The sequence below is a fragment of the Micromesistius poutassou genome (genome assembly GCF_964030765.1).
Source record: "Micromesistius poutassou genome assembly, chromosome: 10".
In the NCBI taxonomy this organism is placed as follows: domain Eukaryota; kingdom Metazoa; phylum Chordata; class Actinopteri; order Gadiformes; family Gadidae; genus Micromesistius; species Micromesistius poutassou.
This window is the reverse complement of record NC_140280.1, coordinates 18,342,162-18,360,971: the sequence shown is the minus strand read 5'-3', so window position 1 is coordinate 18,360,971 and position 18,810 is coordinate 18,342,162. Positions and strand designations below refer to the sequence as shown.

General features: G+C 40.5%; 1 protein-coding gene across 1 annotated transcript; it reads right to left on the bottom strand.

Annotated features, from left to right (window-relative positions):
* Window positions 1-7,255: 7,255 nt before the first annotated feature.
* LOC311354864 (ubiquitin carboxyl-terminal hydrolase 2-like) lies at window positions 7,256-15,699 on the bottom strand. The gene is made up of 12 exons (XM_084474724.1): window positions 15,376-15,699; window positions 13,114-13,161; window positions 12,828-12,948; window positions 12,227-12,338; window positions 11,896-12,003; window positions 11,505-11,569; window positions 11,276-11,379; window positions 10,808-10,888; window positions 10,648-10,726; window positions 10,010-10,117; window positions 8,679-8,799; window positions 7,256-8,248 (listed from the first exon to the last, which is right to left on the bottom strand). Exons 1-12 carry the CDS (start codon window positions 15,523-15,525, stop codon window positions 8,152-8,154), a joined length of 1,194 nt encoding a protein of 397 aa, XP_084330850.1. The 5' UTR covers window positions 15,526-15,699; the 3' UTR covers window positions 7,256-8,151.
* Window positions 15,700-18,810: the final 3,111 nt, after the last annotated feature.

The following is an 18,810-nucleotide window of genomic DNA, read 5'->3' as shown; positions in this document are numbered from 1 at the left end:
CAGCTTGGGGGTCCTGGATGGTGGTTGGGTATTCTTAAAATAATGTATGTTAAAAAAATGTGAAAGTAGAAAAAATAAACTCCTATGGGGAGACTTCTACAAATCTGCAACAGAAACTATATAGTCCAACCTAGCCACCCCAAGATGTGTTCAAGATAAGCGAGACCACAGTACTGAAATCCAAGACGTATGTTTCCAAACAACAACATGGATCTTGCAGACAAATTCTACAGTGTATATCTGAAGTAGTCAATGTGTACATACTATGTTTAAGAACAATGTTATATGTCCTATAAACTCTTATAACCATCTGTACGAATTTTGTTTTCTAAATCCAATATAGCATAAAAAAATGCAAATCTAATTTCTAAGAGGGTGTTGGCTATTTGTGTTTAGATTTTGAATAGTTCTAGAGGTCTGAAAACGTATTTTTATTCTTCCAGAAAGTATGGTACATGCGACTTCCCAGCAACCTCCTAAGGGTTGCATTGAACAATTGAAGGAGGAGTAATGTTCCAAAGTTCATACGGATTGATGGGGTTATTACTGTTTTATTGTTCTCTGCTGTTTATTAGGCAGGACAATAAATATGACCGGATTAAGGCAATTGTATTTCCCAACACCAAACACATAAAACAATGTATTGGCGTTAGGTTATGTTTTCCTGAATCTCCCCTGGGCAGTAGTTCTAAACCATTTCATCTTGGGGGGCCAGGCTGGGGTCAGTTGCTTTTCTTAGGACCAAAACTAGGCTCATCTTTGTCATAGACGAAAGGTATGGCAATGTTTACCCATCTGTTTTAAGAGGTTATAATAAAGTAACCTTTACCACCGCAGCCACATGGGTACATCCTTAAGCAAAGACAATTGCAGTTATTGACCTGACTTTGTGAAATGAACTACACATGTTTTGATAAACTCTCTCAGGAAGGCCTTGAGCACTTGACTGGGAACTGGGAATTGGGCCTATTTATTTATCTTTTTTTTCCTGCATTGACTGTTACTTTTATGAAATAATGTTAGATACTTTATTAATCACAAAGAACATTGATTTGGCATGATAAGTCTGTGCATCATTGTGTGCAAAACAATATTCAGTTAGAATTATTTTGTATCAGAACTGCCAGTAACTCAGTGTGCCCATCAACAATCTTACCTCCAAGGGGTAGCCCTGGGTAGGCTAAGGGTTTGGGCGAAGGGGTGAATTGGTATCGGAGATATTGGTATCGGAGATACCAATTCACCAGAGAGTAGTATTATCTTATCTTAACTAGTTAATTAATATGAAGTCAATTCGTTTTGCTGAAACTCAAAAATATGTAATAGACTTATCTGATCACCCACACCCACAAACCCACCCACACACACACACCCACCCACACACACACACACACACACACACACACACACACACACACACACACACACACACACACACACACACACACACACACACACACACACACACACACAGACACACAAATGGGAGGGCTACATGGGAAGCATGGTAATAAAATTGGCCATAAAACAGGTGGGGAAAATATATATCCTGGTGTTACGGGAAAAGTCAAATCGACACTGGACCAACATCGCATCAACATCTTGGGATTTAGGTAAGACATTTTTTTTTTTATCATATGTTAAACCATAGGCAACAAATGTCGCTCAACACAACACCAGTAATGTTGTACAACTCTTCCTTTTTGTAGCAAAATCAATTAACAAAAAATTGGAAAGGAAAATGGATGTTTGACAAACCCTGTATCTGTGTGTATAATGTATAGTCTTTATCGTCTCTTTATTATACACAACTTATACATTATTAAATTAATATATACATAATATACTATTCCTTTCTTTATTACTGTATCTGAAGTTTAAATGTTTGCTCCATCTGCCCTCTCTCCCTATTGTTGTTAGAAGTGTTACTACGGACAATACCCTTAGACAGATTCCATGAAGTACTTTACACAATGTGATTGATAGTGTTTTTCCCTCCAAATCAGTGGAACTTAACAACTGAAGAGATCATGTGGTCAAATCTGCCAGCATTGACTGTTTGCCTTTTGGGCACAGGTAGGATTCCTCTTTTATGACCTAAATCATGCATGTACATCTAATGGGGGTAAAAACAGCTAACAATAAACCTTTTCCATTGTGAAAAGAAAATCTTTCCTCCCAACTTTTTGCAATCATAATATTGGTCTAACACTTCAGGGGATCTTCACTATTTGGATGCCTCTGAGAACACTATATGCAATCATTCATTCTATTTCCACAATTATCAATGTAATCCTACTACTAAACTGTGAATTCCAAAGATGAATGAAAATACTGAATAATAAATGTGTGTTGGAGTTTTCTTAAACCTTCACAGTAACCTTTCCACTGCATCTCTTTCATCCAACCTAGTCCTCTCTAGATACATTTGATCTGTGGAGAAAAGTGATGGTTTCAGTGGAAAGTCATACAATATATAGCGCCGGTAGAAGTAAACTCTGATATAGGCCTATATGTCATTATTTCCCTGTGAATCACTCTTTTGCCACCATTTATGTGTGCCAGTATTCATATGTGGATTAAGCAACACGGCTCAAGGAACAACCCCGAATCCAGCAACGGATCAAACATCAGCGAAACCAGTAACGGATCAGACATCAGCAAAACCAGTAACGGATCAGACATCAGCAAAACCAGTAACGAATCAGACATCAGCGAAACCAGTAACGAATCAGACATCAGCGAATCCAACAACGACGCCAGCAACGAATCCAGCAACAAATCCAGCAACGAATACAACGAATCCAGCAATGAGTACGACATCCCCAGACACCCAGGCACCCGACACCACCACTGTGGTGCCGCCAGCGGGGCTGAGCGATGGGGAAATCGCAGGAATTGCCATCGGTTCAATCGCCGGTGTGGCTGGCTTGGGTGAGTTAGACCTGCCCCCTCGATGCAGGAAATAATTACTATATCTTGACGGTAAGGTTAAGAAAGGTTAAGACAACTGTAATAAAGTAATACAATGGTAGTGGGCAATCATTTATTTCCCATCATAACAGCAGTTATACAAAATTGCTTACACCTGTTCCAATCAGCATCGCCACATCAGGTGGGGCTAGAATATCCACATAGAAAACTTTATAATGGATTGACAAGATTGGAGTTTAAAAGTAACAATCAGCTAATATTTTGCCATTCATTTTAAACAAACAAGACTGCTCCCATGTCTTTCGATTAACTCTCTCTCTCTCTCTCTCTCTCTCTCTCTCTCTCTCTCTCTCTCTCTCTCTCTCTCTCTCTCTCTCTCTCTCTGTCTGTCTCTTTCTCCCTCTATCAGGTGGAGGTATCTTTGGTCTGCTGAAGTACACTGGAAAGATTTGAGGAGGGCTGATAAGTGTTTTAATAGTAGGTTTGATGACCTTGCTGTATTGTTCAACATTTCAAAGAGCTCTGTGATTTCCTACTATATAGGCCTCCCATCTTGCAGAATCATCTGATTTCAATGCCATACATTTTCAAAAATGATTTTAAATAATACGCAAATACAGAGCTTGAAGGCCACAGTTTGACAGGATGTTTCATGTATATATTGGGTTGCTTCTGACTTTTCTTATTTTGAATTCTCTTGGGAGTCTGGAGAGTGATTGATGCCCGTTGTAAATGATTAGGGGAATTATATTATTTCAGGGGGACATGTGTTTTAACTTTGGTTCCTACAGGCTACAGATAAATATGTAGCCCAAATAAAATGTTAAAATATAATTAAAATGTGAATACAATAAACAACATATCACCATTGTTGTCATCTGTTATTATATACAATTATATTTGTTTAGCAACAGTCAACACACTCTGCTAGTATTTTAAGTGCTATCACTTTTTCAAAAACATATCTGACTTGAGACAACGGAAGTGAATTTCGGCACTCCATTCAAGGCACACTCCGTTGAATGTGCCTTGAATTGTATTATGATTTAAAAGATAATTTTGCTATTCGAGAATGTTGAAGTTTGTGTAAAGTAACATTTAATTTGGTGTGAAACCGCTCAGTGTGTTTTATCCAGCTGCTCCTTATCAGCCAGGATGTAAATGGACAAGCAGATCCGTTGCTTGGTGACTATAGGTCCTGCTGCTACAAAACAAACAGGCATTGCGTTAACCTTAACTTCATCTATTTTGGAATGGTTTATCTGTGACCATTAGGATATATTTTCAGTTTCCTTGGATGAATTTAGAATTTATGGAATTTATTTGCTGGGAATTTCAGATATTGCCAAAATACACAGTTTGTTAGACTCAACTGTTCACTAGACAATTTCACTTCAGCTAAAATGTAAAAGACTTCACAATTAACTGGAAGACATACTTGGCACCTTGCTGTTGAAGTTGTTTTGATCAAAGAGCCTCTGATGCTAACTCTGGCCATGAGAGGCTGCAGACGTGCAAAGTCAGTGTCTCTTTAAAATTGGACTTTGGTTCACATTGACATATGATGAGGACATTTATGGTGTCATTAGAGATGGAACAGTCAACAATAGGTACATAGATGACCTATGAAGATTTATGAAGACCCACAAGGGTACCGCTGTCAGAGACAATATAAATACCTTAAGGGTGACAGATACAGTTTATAAGCCTACCTTGTTGTTGTAATAAAAACAGTAAGAAAGAGTATCAAAAGACAGTATGGTGGTTTAACAAAGGATTCGCGGATCTAATTTCTCAACATGCTCATTGAAATAGATGGTGTTTGTGGGGGAAAAAAAGCAATCCAAAGCCCTTATTTTGCCAGGGCATCCTTCATGTACATTTAAAACACCCTTGGCCTGAATCAGTCCAGCCAAGTAGGCCTAGATACACAGGCTACAAAATAAATAAGCTCAAAAGTAATCATAGGCATGGGGGAAATGTATCTGCTTGTAACATTCAAAGATTACCTGACAAAACGAACTAAGCCACATAACGAATTGAACACAAGCTGCATTTGTTGTTTCATTTGAGTTGAACATGAACCTGTGCTGTCCCATTGTCCAATTCCTTCTCAGCAGGCCCAGTATGTTCCAATTGAGATACTAGTTGGGTTGATAACTCTATCACTTTTGTCCTCACAAAATGGCCCCACGCAAACTCACAGATCATCCTTCTTAGCTGTGGAAACCTAAGTTGTGATAGTGGCTGACAGAGTGCGCACGGCCAAACACACAGACACACACATACGCGCACAAACACTGATCCCATGCAGAGAAACACATAAACACACAAAATTTTCTTTAGCTGTCCTTCTTTCTAATCTTAACATTTTCTAAAGTGTTAAGTGGAAATTCCAGTGCAAAGCATATTTGACTGATGCCCATATTGGTTCTCCTTTGTGGCTAACTGGTGCAACCACCACAAAGTATGAGCAGCAAAAAAAGCATTGTTTTCAGTTTGAAGCCAGGTTTTGTGGCTTGTTTAGTCTTCGCTTAGATAGTATAGGCCTATATCATTTACCTTTCTGTTCTTTAGATGGGTATCAACATGGTGGAATACCTCAAGGAGGCTGGGGCAGCGAGACCTTATCCTTACATTATGGTTCTCGGCGAGGGGGACGCATGCCACCAGGCATTTGTGATTTTGCGGGGAGGGCATTGGAGCAGCGCACACTCCTAGGAGCACTGGACATATGTTTTAAAACATTTTATGTCCTCGATATTAATTACCCCAAAGAGTGTTCCCATGTTTGGGAGCTGCTCCAGAGCGCCATCTACAAACTGGAAGGAGCCACTGCCCCTGGCGTCTCCTTTATGGTGACACAGCTTGCCATGGAGTAGCATGGCAAGCCGGAAAGTTATATTGTTATTATTATTATGTCATTATATTATTATATTGTTAGTTATATTGTGTTTTGTGTGTGTGTGTGTGTGTGTGTGCGCGCGTGTGTATATCTTATCTCTTTTATAGATAAGATATACGTGCGCGTGTGTATATCTTATCTAGTTAAGTTAATGAAATGTTTCCCCCATGTTTTGGTCAGATCATTAGTGTCACAGGCCGAAAAAAAAACTTCCAAACCTGTGAAGAGCCTAGGCCAGATTAAAATTATTGTTTATTTTATGTTTTATGTTTATAAATTATTGTTTAATAGTAAGTAAATTGAAATTTGATAAGAAAATAAATGTATTTGAAAATAGTGTATTATCACTGAATTGTAATAACATTAGATTAAGGAGAAAATAGGCAGATTTACATAACTCATAAATTGAGTGAATTTAACCCAACTAGGTTGACTAGTTAACCCAATTATGTAGCCAATATAACCCAAAAACTGGGTTAGCATAGCAACTCAACTGTAGTGTTAATATAACTAACAGCTTAGTTAAAACAACCCAGCATTCTGGGTAAACCGGGTAACCCAACATATGGGTTAAAACTGACTACCCATTTGGTTGAGTTATCCTTACTAAATGCTGGGCTGGTCCTATATTAAACCAGCAGTTGGGTTACGGTTGGGTTGTTTTTAACCCAACGTTTTTTAGAGTGCAGTAACTTTTGTCCAAATGACATCAATGGAATGTGAATTTCACACAGATCCCCGAGGGGACGGAGCCGGACTCAACAATTTTCAAAGGTTTTTGTCAGTGATCTGAACCGTTTACAGCAGATGATTTGAAATTCGTCTGTGATATTATTGCTGGCCTCTCCAGGAAATACTTTTGATGTCTTTTTATTTGTTTACAATCTTGATGACCAATGACCTTCAAGCAGTCAACGTCAAGAAGTGACATTGTCAGCAGTCGCTATAGTTAACACTTTATCTAACATGACATGATAAAGATTATGATGAAAGCATCATAATCTTTCCAATGTGTCATTGTCGGAAAGATATGAATTAATAAGGATGTTCACTTACAACCAGTGACGTAGCCACGGGCGGGCCTGGGCGGGCCTAGGCCCGCCTACTTGTCAGTCTTGCCCGTCCAATCAGAGGGCTTCCTTCGTTTACGTTTTCCATCTTAAGGCGTGCAAGTCACACTACCCCGCGCTCCGCTCCTGAACGTTGCTGTGAGAGCCCTCCCACTATACAATGGAGCAAAGCCTTTATTTTTAGCCATGTTGATGTGTTTGTGTTGTTTATGGCTGTCGGGCCATCTGCATTGCAATTGTGGGCTGACAAATATAGCCATTAGACATTAGGCCTGTCTGTCGGTCGAGGAGGACTCTCTCTCTCGCTCTCTCTCTCTCTCTCTCTCTCTCTCTCTCTCACTCTCGCTCTCTGCGTGTGTGTGTGTGATAAGTAGGCCTATTAATCTTTGCAGTAGGCTTGTCTTATATGGCCAATTTGTTTCATTTGGATGTGATGACACACCAAAGCTATGTTCATGCAGTTTTGCGCAAGTTTAAAATATTTCAGAGTAATTTGTCAGCTGTGATCTAATTCGATCCACCACCTTTATGTTATAAATATAACATGCCTTTCATTAATGTTTTTATGGTGCATCTACAGGTTTACAGGTTTTAGGTTTTAGGTTGCAGGGATTATTTTTGATCATACAACTTTATTACCATGGAACTTAAGCATCTCCACAGAGATGCGTAAAGCAACATTCACTAGGTTCTCAGATGAGTGCAAGTTAAAACACGTTCTTAAAATATTATTATTCCTCCATTGTGTTGTTCTCAGGCGTGTGCGGCACATATCCAGTTCGGCCACTAGATGGCGCCAGAAGTCCTGAGTTCGCAGGTGACTCATCCTCACTTCCCCGATACACCAATGGTTCTGCAGCAAATCCAACCTTCCAGGGTTGACGCCCGATTCAGACTGCATCTCAAGACGCAGTCTCCGTTGACATACACACTCGCGTGTGTGCACGCTGACAAACACACACATGTCCCCCTTTTTTCCACAGCAAATACGAGTGAGCGGAAAGCAAACCTTTTGCAAGGGGGCACGCTTGTCCATTCCTGCAGTGACAAGGAATCCTGCGCCCCACCCCCCCCCCCCCACCCCCCAGTCTACATCGTCGTAGGGTTCACTGCAGAGGGAGTCCAAGCAGAACCAGTCTGCTGAGCTTTGCAGGTCTGCTGACATGAGGCTCCAGCATGGCTCCGATTGCTCCGTTGCCGATGTGTGTGTGTGTGTGTGTGTGTGTGTGGCGGCCTTGGTGTCTACAGGCGCTGCGTCTGGTAGTGATGCGGCGTAAGCTCGTAGAAGAGCACGTAGGCGTCACTGCTTTGCACCTGGCTGGCAGACATGGGGCTCACTCTGCATGAGAAGAAAACAATGGAGAGAACAACAGTTCATGATTTGTTATTTCATACAGTCACTTTGGCATGCTATAGACCTGTGTTACAAAGTCCATTCTACGTTTTATCAAACAGAAACATATTAAAAAAAAGAATAATAAAAAAATAAATATATCCTTTCAATGTGGTGTCAGAGCAGGCTAGCACCTTTAGCAGGAAGAAATACTTTGTTCATATGCGGCTAATGATTAGCTCAGCTGCAAAAGTAGTATTCAATCACACAGACACATTAATTATTCCTGCTGAAAATACTGAAGGAACCGCATCAATTAAAAAAACACTAATGACACGCCTCGAATCAAACAAAATAACACAAATGTACACACACGTTGGAAGCAGCACATTCAAGTCAAAGCGCAGCACCGGGCGTTTGAGTGCGGACTAAGCACCTGGAGTCGTTGTAGCGGTACCACTGCTCCAGGGCAGGGTTCTTACAGAAGGCCGTGTAGTGGCCCCCCAAGATGCTCCCTGAGTGGTTGGACACGGCGTACAGGCTGTACACAGCGTGCACTGCAGAGGAAACAAAAAACAGTCTGTAAAACCCAGAGGCGGCCTGTTTTAACTTCAACCTAAGTGTGTTATTATTAATTATTCTACTTTGTTTAAGAATGCTTGATTCTGATTGGCTGGGAGGAGGAGGGCATTGACCCGGCAGGTTGACCCCGCTGACTGAGCACAGCGTCATCAAATAGTAGATCGATACGCCGCTTGGATTTCTTTTCTATCACAGAAATTTCAAACATGAGGTCCATTGTAAAAATAAACCTTGTTTAAAAAAAGTTTCTAAAATGTGTCGGAAATCTATCGGAGGGGTCAGTCGATACATGTTTCGCAAGCGAGATACAATGTAGCAACTACGTTATTAAACTAGTGATCAGATGCAGCCTTGTGTGGTTGCTATAGAAACTAATTAGCTACAGCTGAGCTAACGTAATTCACCGTAGTTCTAAAGGGGACTACTTTTAGAGGGAGATGAACTCAAACAGAGTATACATTTAATAAGCATGCAATACGATATATAATGATATAATATAATATAAGAAAAAGCATAATTATTAAAGTATTTTAATTTGTATTATGTTGGCAGGCAAAAAGTAGAATAAACGGGACAATCACCTCAAGGCAGGGCAATTAAACACTTTGAGGGCAGTAAACAGTTTGATATGCCCGGCACGTGGACGGCTTGCCGCCCTGAGCCGGGCATATCAAACTGTTTACTGCCCCTCTCGGTGATTCTCCCTTACTTATTACACGGCTCTTCTCACTGCTGTGAAACGCTCCGTTCACTTGCACGGGCCTTCCCGACTTCCGGTGGTGAATTATTTTTCAATAATGACCGTTGCTAAGCATATAATGACCGCTGTCAAGGAAAGGGGATTTTTTTTAACATCTTTCGTATCACTCCGCAAGTAGTCCGGTTAACTTATCAACCCCAGCGTACTCGGTTGCTAAGCGACGTCAACGTCTTTGGCGTTGACTATTTCTCTGCTGTTCCAACACTACGAATGCTGGTAACAAACACATTTTAAAAAGACACACTGTGTGAAGTTATTTTTTCGTTTTTGGCAAGTAGCCGTGTGATAAGCGGGATAATGTATAGAATGTTGCCGGTCATTATTGGGAAATAAGCCCCAACAGGGCGAACAGTGTCTTGCTTTGCCCTGAAGGGTAATGGGCGGCGTTCTCTACATTATCCCTTACATACATTCTTCTTGCTTACCGCCGTCTGCCGAGGCAAACTCGCCGAGGTCCAGCTCTGTGAGGGGGAAGTGGACGAAGGTGGTGAGCTTGCTGGCGTGTGAAGGCGGCTCGGAGAAACGCTTCAGGTCTGATTAGGAGCTCGTTAAGGAGAAGAGACGTGATGACCTGATGCTCTGTTAACACACCGACTGGCTAGACATTTTGCGTTTGAGGTATTTGACCGGGGGGCCTCAACACAACATGAAATGTGTGTATGCTAATGCTATGCTAATGATGCTAGCTCTTTAACTAAGTTAGAATGGAATAGAATAGAATATACTTTAATTGTCATTGTGCAGTAGATCCATACAGCGAAATTTGCTTATGCAGCCTCTAAAACATTGCTCACATAAACACAACACACAATAAATAGTATACAACTCAGAATAAAATACAGTAAAAAAGACACATTAAAAAAAATATTGTCAGGGCAACATTGAGCTATAAGCTATGGATAAAATATCCTTCGGCCATGGTGAAGGATATTTATTCAAATATTTAGGGGTTGAGCTCGATAAAGTTCTCTTTTAATTTACACTAGTTTTGATGTTTGACTTGGCTGAAAAGGCAAACGCAGGTGCACAATGATCTCCTCCAGTGCGTGTTAGCGAAGGATACGAAGCACTAGGACTTCTGGAAACTTCTGGATGGAAAACTTCTTGCTGCATTTTCTTCTGACTTTACATCGTTGGCAAGTCTGGAAAGAGGAAGGCACAGTATAATCTAAATATACACAGGCATGTATCACTGTTATGTAGTGGGGAGAGGGCTTCCTTACAGGTTGCTCTTCTCCGTCCAACACGTCCTCTCTGGTCAACAGCCGCATGCAGTCGGTCAGGGTCACTTCCTCTGTGTTTTTCTGAAATACAATTTGGTTCTCATGTTAAATGTGGTCAGAATTATTTACATGCAAAGTAAAGTACGTATACTGTAAATGTAGACATTTTGTGGTGAATGGGATGGCATTTATTTCTTGAACCTTTTTGTTCTGTGGGCTGTCTATCAACTAATCTGGCAACACCCATTCTCTCATTCACACTGACACACATTTACATGCAATTTAACATGTTCCTTACTTCTACAGTGAGGGTAAAAAACTATAAAGAAGACGATTGACCAAAGACATAAGTCACACTCACAACTGTATGTGGGTTATGTGTGTGTGTGTGTGTGTGTGTGTGTGTGTGTGTGTGTGTGTGTGTGTGTACGTGTGGCCACATGTGGGCAGGTGTGTGCCTAAGCTGACCTGTGCGATTGGCAGAGACAGGTCCCAGAAAGGGTCGAACATTGTGGAGCAGAAGCCACACTCACTGCAGGTCAGGGAACTCTTCAGCTGCCCAACAAACAAATCTACACAAACCACAAAAAAAAAAAACCAACACATTACACTCACAGCAGTTCACCTCTGTTGTTTAATGTTTTCCTATCACTGTTTGTGTAAATGGTATCAGCATGTTTCCCCTGCATGCACTTACCAACCACTTTGCTGTCCTCTGATTCTCTGTATCTGTTCCACATCTTTTGACTTTTCTCAGTGTCCCTGGAAAGACAAAGGCAGACTATTACTCTTTGTGCCAGTGTTTGGCGACACAATATATCTTTGGGTGCAGCTGTTTGTCATTGTTGTGAGCTCTGGTTAAGTTTAAAAGGAGTTTTAAACTTTTATTTGACAGAAGCATAATTGAGAAGACTTTACTTCATTATTATATAACAGTGTTAAATCACTAACTTTTTGTGTGAAGCTTTTTTACGATCAGACATTGGAGACAATGTCTGATCGGAGACATTGGAGACATTGTACTGACTCATCTGTGTCTCATTAGCTAACCTGTTACTGGGCAAGACTGGCAAGGAATAAACTCTTACGATAGGTGGTCAAAGTCCTCTGACACCTTGGGACACACCGTCGCCCTGTTGACGTCATTGTGGAGTCCGTCCAATAGGAAGCGCAGGAACTCTTGGGCATCCTGCTGACTGAGATGGGTTGGTGGGTAAGGGAAAGGGTATGGTTTCATAGACGCATACATTTTTAGAACCCATCCTTTCCTTGATTACATCATCGTAACCATCTCACCCGGTTTCAATAAATCCTCCAATATAATTTCAAAAAATCCCTTGCTGACAGAGTTTTTAGTGAAGCCAGGATAGACAATCGTTACGTTGTTTTAAATCACCCAGACCGGTAAGAGGTACTCACTTGTAGCCCAAGAATTTGGGAGCGTATTTCTGGATCTGGGTCCTGAAATCAGAGGGGCTGACCGCGTCACTGTTGACCGACGTCCACAAGGTCTTCGTTAGCTTAGCGAACTCTGATGGTGAGAGAGAGAGAGAGAGAGAGAGAGAGAGAGAGAGAGAGAGAGAGAGAGAGAGAGAGAGAGACAGAGAGACAGAGAGAAAAGAGAAGCAACAGGATGAAGACTTTTGTTGTAAACATGGATAGCAGATAAGGATGCATAGTAACATGGAACGATGATAGACACGTACCCACATGAATACACCTTTGCACACAAACGTATGAAAGATAAGGCTATTATCTCAGCTTTTAACTATACAGCAAAATAACAGGTATGGTCCTAAGGAATTAGGTTCAGATCTAGTGATGTGTCCAGACTGATGAGTAGGAATGTTTAGCCCAGGACCACTATTATACTCCTGCCCACCACAACACTGTTCCTTTGCAGAGCAGAACAAACTACCGAAATTGTATACATTTCATGTGTATGAAAGATTTAATAGGCGTTAGACTTGGGGTCGCCGATCAGATATAGTTGAGGCCTCTGGTCAGCATGAGGTCTTACCCTCCATTAGAGCGACTTGGTTCCCACATGGGCTGAGTTCTGCTGGGTGTATGTATCTGAGACAGAAGTCCCTCAGCTCCGGGGTGTTGCTCAGGCACTGGAGGATGGAGTTCATGAAACACTGGCCATCGAACAAGAGAAAGAAAAAGAGAAAACATAAGAACATCAAAAGGTGTCAAGGAATATTGCGTGACTCGCTGCAGTTCTGGAGGGAGTGTGTTTGTGCGTTCTTAAACTGTGAAGTGCAATGTCATCATGTGTGGCGTGAGACGAAGGGAACGCTTACAGTGTTGCCAAGGTTCCGTAGTCCCACCAGACCCTGGGAGCTCTTGTTCTGTTTTGATAGAGACCGTCCCGAGAGAGGGAGAGAACGAGGGAGAGAGAGAGAGAGAGAGAGGTGATCAGGTGACTGAAAAAAGGCAGGTCTATTGTTTTTCTTTAATTAGAACATGATTAGCATTGATATAGCGGCTACAAGCTCATATTATCCTGTTATCATAAAGGTTAATTTGGCCACTTTCCACCACAAAATGGGACAATCACAAAGGAAATGGACAAAGAGCATACAATAATGACATTAACAATAACACAACTCATTGTTGTGCAGTAGATAGATAAAAGTTGTTCTTCCTGACAAGATTTGATGGACATCACTTAATAGGTACTATCCAATGCAGGCTGCTTCATAAACACACCCCATATTTGTTTATTCTTGAGTTATACTTTCTGGTGAGTATATTTCAACTATATAACATAGACAAGGAGAGCCATGCCACCATTACTTGAAGTCAATGTGAACTTAAATACGCATGTTTCAGTAGCCTTTCATAGCACGTGAGTGGAACACAGCAGTCATACTGAAAGTAGAACCTTCCACTGTGTTAACAGAGCTCAGTGATCTATTGCCTCGAACACTCTTTGAATGATAAACTTGTTTTGATATGAGTGAATGACTACATTCATTTAGCACACACTTTCATCCATCAAATGGCTAACAGTGATTTTTTAGATACATGTTAATTTATGTAATTAATGACATTTACAGTATATGGTAGGTAAGGGTCACTGTGCTACAGCAGTTTCAGCTTAAGGTACAGGTACTAGTGACACAGAGTGCAGCTACACTTTGGACATTGGAGTTTGGCTGAGAGCCATTCAGCTGGAAGTCAGTCACCTGACCGACTACAAGAATGTCCCCCATTATTTCTATATATCGTATAGAAAAATAGTATCATATATTTCGCTCTGTAATGTGTTGGCCTAGCATTCAGCCTTCATTCAAGTGAGTGCCGGAGGCTAGTTCCTGCTCGGTTAACCTTGTAATATCATAGTAACAGAGTAACCATGAAACGCTGTTGTTGTTATGCACCGATGACTCTGCTGACGACTTGGAAACGTCATGTAGACGTACACAGGTATTCGCGGGCTCATATACACATCCACATCCCCAAATTATATACTCAGACAGTTATCCTATCATAAATCTGACGGAGTAAGCAGCAACCATGCCAAATCTGGTTAGAAAACAAGCATATTGTGGAGAAGGGCGGGTAATCATTTCTTTGTGGTCCGTGTAAGAAGTCTGACTCATTGTACAGTTGGAGCTCAAGTACTAGAATGAAATATGATTTAAGGTTCCCCACGTTAGATTATTTATTCTTGATTCATAATCTGTGTGTATAACATATTTCAGGCTTTCCAAGGCCTCTGCCATTCTGTCCTTTTTCTGGGCCTGATGCAATGCACAGAAATCTGTGAACCAAAGCAGTTTTAGGAAGTGAGTCCTTAGACAAACTGCAATGTATGAGTAAGGTGATATGGGTGAAAGGAAAGCACTTGTCAGGGGTGTTCCTTTACATTATGTGTTGGTGGTTCTACTTAGGATTTCTCCTTGTATTGTTTTGCCCCTTGTCTTTTGTTTGCTTAATCATTGAAAGTCAAACTATTCTGATACGGACTGATAAGGACTGAATTCTCCAGCTAAGACCTGAAAAACAATGCCATCAATAAACTATGACTATGGAAATGTGTAATGAACGTGTTTGGATAGATTGAAGCAGTAAACGTAGAATGTATCAGTAGTTTATCCCATTGAGTAGTTTATCCCATTCAGTGGTGGTTTAAGGAATCACATGACAACCATAGCAACAGTAACATTAGCAGACATAAATATTGATTCATATTAGTGTTGACATTTCATACAACAGTGAAAAATCATGCCAAGTAGTAGTTACCATTTATTCTGGATGTTCTTTAAATAATGCAGTTATTCTATTATATGATATAGGCGAATTGATTTAGATATTGTGTGGCAAACTTTTCATTTTGCCAAACTTTTAACTTACAGAGCAAATTACACCGTATGCTATGTGCAGGTGGAGAAAAGGGGAAATGTGCATTTAACTGATGTTATCGGTAATGTGACCTATTTAAGTAAATCAGTAGGTGGAAAAGTCACTTGCCAACGTTGAATAGTTAATTCATGTAGCCAAGTGCTTCTACAACGACGTAATGTGTAGGGGCCAGTTGTTCCAACTCCCTCTCTTACCTTGGCTTGGTTAATGATCAGACCCATGAAGGTGGACATCAACATGGACCGAGACATCGGTATGTTCTTGCGCCTGCTGTCCTGTCTGCCAAAGGGAAATCCAGTGACCGAGACATTCTCCGGCTCCGTTAAGGTATACGATTGCCGCATGCTTAACGTTATAGTACAACGAAATAAAAGGACTCCTCTATACTTTGGTCCAAATAATATTGGACCAAAGTAAATAGACGCGCTATTGCTGCCGGGTCGATGGCACAAATTGATCAATGCTATATAAGCCTATCGAATAAATTGTCTCGGTAGCAGAGCCTAATAGATCTACCGTCCTCCTTCGTAGTTTAATGAATACAGACGAAGTGGGACTGTTGCGTTTTGACTTTACTCTGTGTAGCCTACAACACGCCCCCATGTGCTGACCTGTCAAGCCGCACGCCGTGCTTATGATGCTGCGTTCAAGTCGTATGGGATGGAAGAGCGCTACGGGAAAGATTTCCATCGTTACAACTTGCGGGTGTTCACTGTTATTACAACACATCCAGGGGGTATATTTAATAATGAATCCGTAATATATAAATTATAGATTTCTTTTTTTAAAGTAGACCACCCTTTTTATTGGTCTTTTTTCTAGCGGTATCTGGAGTAGTGTGACCTCTGTGTTCATAATCTGACCTTTTCAATGGTTTTGTGTGCTCTTCACTCATCCGTATCCGTCCGTATTATTTGCCTAGTCGATTCAATCTGACCTTTGGGAAAGATTACCACATTCCTAGTTGTAATCCCCAGTATGTATGTATGTATGTATGTATGCATGCATTGATGTATTGAATGTTTACGTGGACGGTATTTACAAGTCACAAGATGGTTATTACGGTAACGTCCATTTGGCTTGAATGCAGCATTACTATGCATGGCATCAGTAATAGACACTGCGAACTAGGATAGGCGGAATTAAAATTCTTGTCAATGAATCAGATATACATTTTCTAAGCTTAAAGTACAATTTCTATTTACCACATAATTGCCACACAAAGTTCATTATTGTTTTAACGTTACTGAAAACGGTCTCTTTAAAGCATAAACGTCAGCGTGTCTTGATATAGTCACGTTGATAATTGATAATACAAATTATCAATTTATTCTGAAAAAGCATGAATCTTTTTCAATCCATCTAATTAAAGTCAGATGAATTGATGTGGAAGAAGTAAGTATTTGGAAATATAGAATGCGCTTTAGATAATGATGATATTAATAATAACAACCCACTATCCTGAAATTACACCCCAAACTTCCAAATCGTTCTACATGTTTTAATACATAAACATTTCTAATTACTGACAAGATATATCCCTTTCCATGGGGCTTTTGAATTACCTATGATGTAACAAGCCAGTTTCTGCAGAAAGCGTACAACTGCAGATGCCTAATCTGTTAGGTAATTCTAACTGAAAAGACTCAGCAGTAAGTCAGCAGTAAGTCAGAATGGAGAAGGGTAGGTTAGGATATATTGAGGGTGTTTGAGAGAGGCCAATGGAGAGCAGGGCCAACTGATCTTAAAAAGTTAGCGTGACATAGTTACGACCTTGCCGGCTGATAAGCAGTCTTGGTGGCTTCCATAGTTAACTTTTATAACATCCATTTAATGCTCTGCAGTCTGAGGTGCTTTTACGGCCAGAAAAAGTGAACTATTAGCAGCTGTTGGGAGTCAGAGTCCACAGTCCACTGCACAGCCCCCTGCAGTATATCACTGGTTCACAGGTTAGAACCATTTATTTAATTTGATTGATTCCCTCCTCAACACCTCCCAAATGCTGACACAATCTATAATTGTTAGGGTCTTGGATGTCTAGCAGAACACACACACACACACACACACACACACACACACACACACACACACACACACACACACACACACACACACACACACACACACACACACACACACACACACACACAGGCTGTAGCTTGTCTCGTTTGTTAAAGTCATTCATCCATAATATAATCTGTTATAGTTAATCATATTTTTTTTTATTAATGCTTGTGTGAGATCAGGACATAACCCCAGTTCGATATAAAGGAAGGCGCAGGACTCACATCATCTGTACACTTAAGTGTGGCGGGGAGAAAGAGCAACTTTCAAGATTGTTGTTATACAACTCTTGTCGAATCTTATCTTGCCTCACGATACCTAATGTACAACGAGTACACAGGGCACACGGTGTACATTGGGACAAAATGGGAGGACCTTGTTATTAGCAATGAAGCATAACATCAAGGGCTACAAACATTGAGAACACAATGTTTTCAAACCAAACAAAAGCCTGTGACATGTGGCATCACACCTACACAACACACACGACACACCCACAGCAGATATATATATTGACTCACCAGAGCACACCCTGAATGAGTGAATTGAAGTGAGTGAAATGAAGCTGCATTTAAACTCACACGCATATTAACACAATTAGGCAATTCCATGAAGTACAACAATCAGTAAAGCCCACACACTAAAGCCCAAAGAATCACCCCATCGAGGCCCAAGGCATGTGTCATCCAGGGAATACCGTGAGTGAGCATTCTGCAAATAGTTCTGTGCAAAAGGATATTTTTGTCCCCACGTCATCATCCTCATGCCTCAATAGCACGATCCGGATGAATCACTTTCTGCGTAAACCTTCCGAATAACCGGAAGAATGAATCACCTAAAAATAGAATGTGGACGGAGCCAGTTAATGAGAGCTTATGATGCAGAGCGTATACAGATGCACTGTTGTCAGGGAGGTGTCCGTACTAATAGCTCTGTGCTCATAGTCAGACCAGTCACTGAGTGGAGTAACTGCTGTTCTGGATTGCAGTGTTACTGTTCATAATATGGGGATTATTATATTTATGTATGTTTCAAATATATAAAACTATGATAATGAAAACATTTAAATGAAGAGTGACTTGATGGTGAAAGAGAAGGTGAAAGAGTGAAACTGAAGTTGCAGTTAAGTTTAAAAACACTTGAGTCGAGTTGACTTTTAAGTTTTCATTTATTAAGGTAACTTGTCAAAAAAACAAAAATAACAAGGGCACTTTTTATTTTTATTTGGGCACATTATAAAACTTGAGTTTTTCTTAAATTACTGTTTATCAAAATCATACAAGTACCACCAACTGAGGACTGTACATTTCTACATGTTAGGCAGCAACAGGAGCCTGGAAATGAGAAAATATTTCGGAAGTTTGGCAGTTTTCACTTTCAACATGCAACAAACATGTTGTTCTGTCACTTATTGTAGCATTTGTTCAGTGTTTACATTCAGACATTGACATGTTACCTTATTGCGAAATAGAGAACATTTGCTGGCACTCATGCCCAGGTATCCATATAAAATCAACACATACTCTATTTATCACCTTTTTATCATTTCTTACATTACATTTCAT

What these genes read in the sequence shown, in the direction of transcription:
- LOC311354864 (XM_084474724.1), bottom strand. Translation starts at nt 15,525, where the DNA reads ATGCGGCAATCGTATACCTTAACGGAGCCGGAGAATGTCTCGGTCACT. An exon ending in TCCAGAAGTCCTAGTGCTTC is followed by an intron (nt 10,118 to 10,647) that starts GTATCCTTCGCT and finishes GCTCCTAATCAG; the next exon opens with ACCTGAAGCGTTTCTCCGAG. An exon ending in TACCGCTACAACGACTCCAG is followed by an intron (nt 8,249 to 8,678) that starts GTGCTTAGTCCG and finishes CTTCTCATGCAG; the next exon opens with AGTGAGCCCCATGTCTGCCA.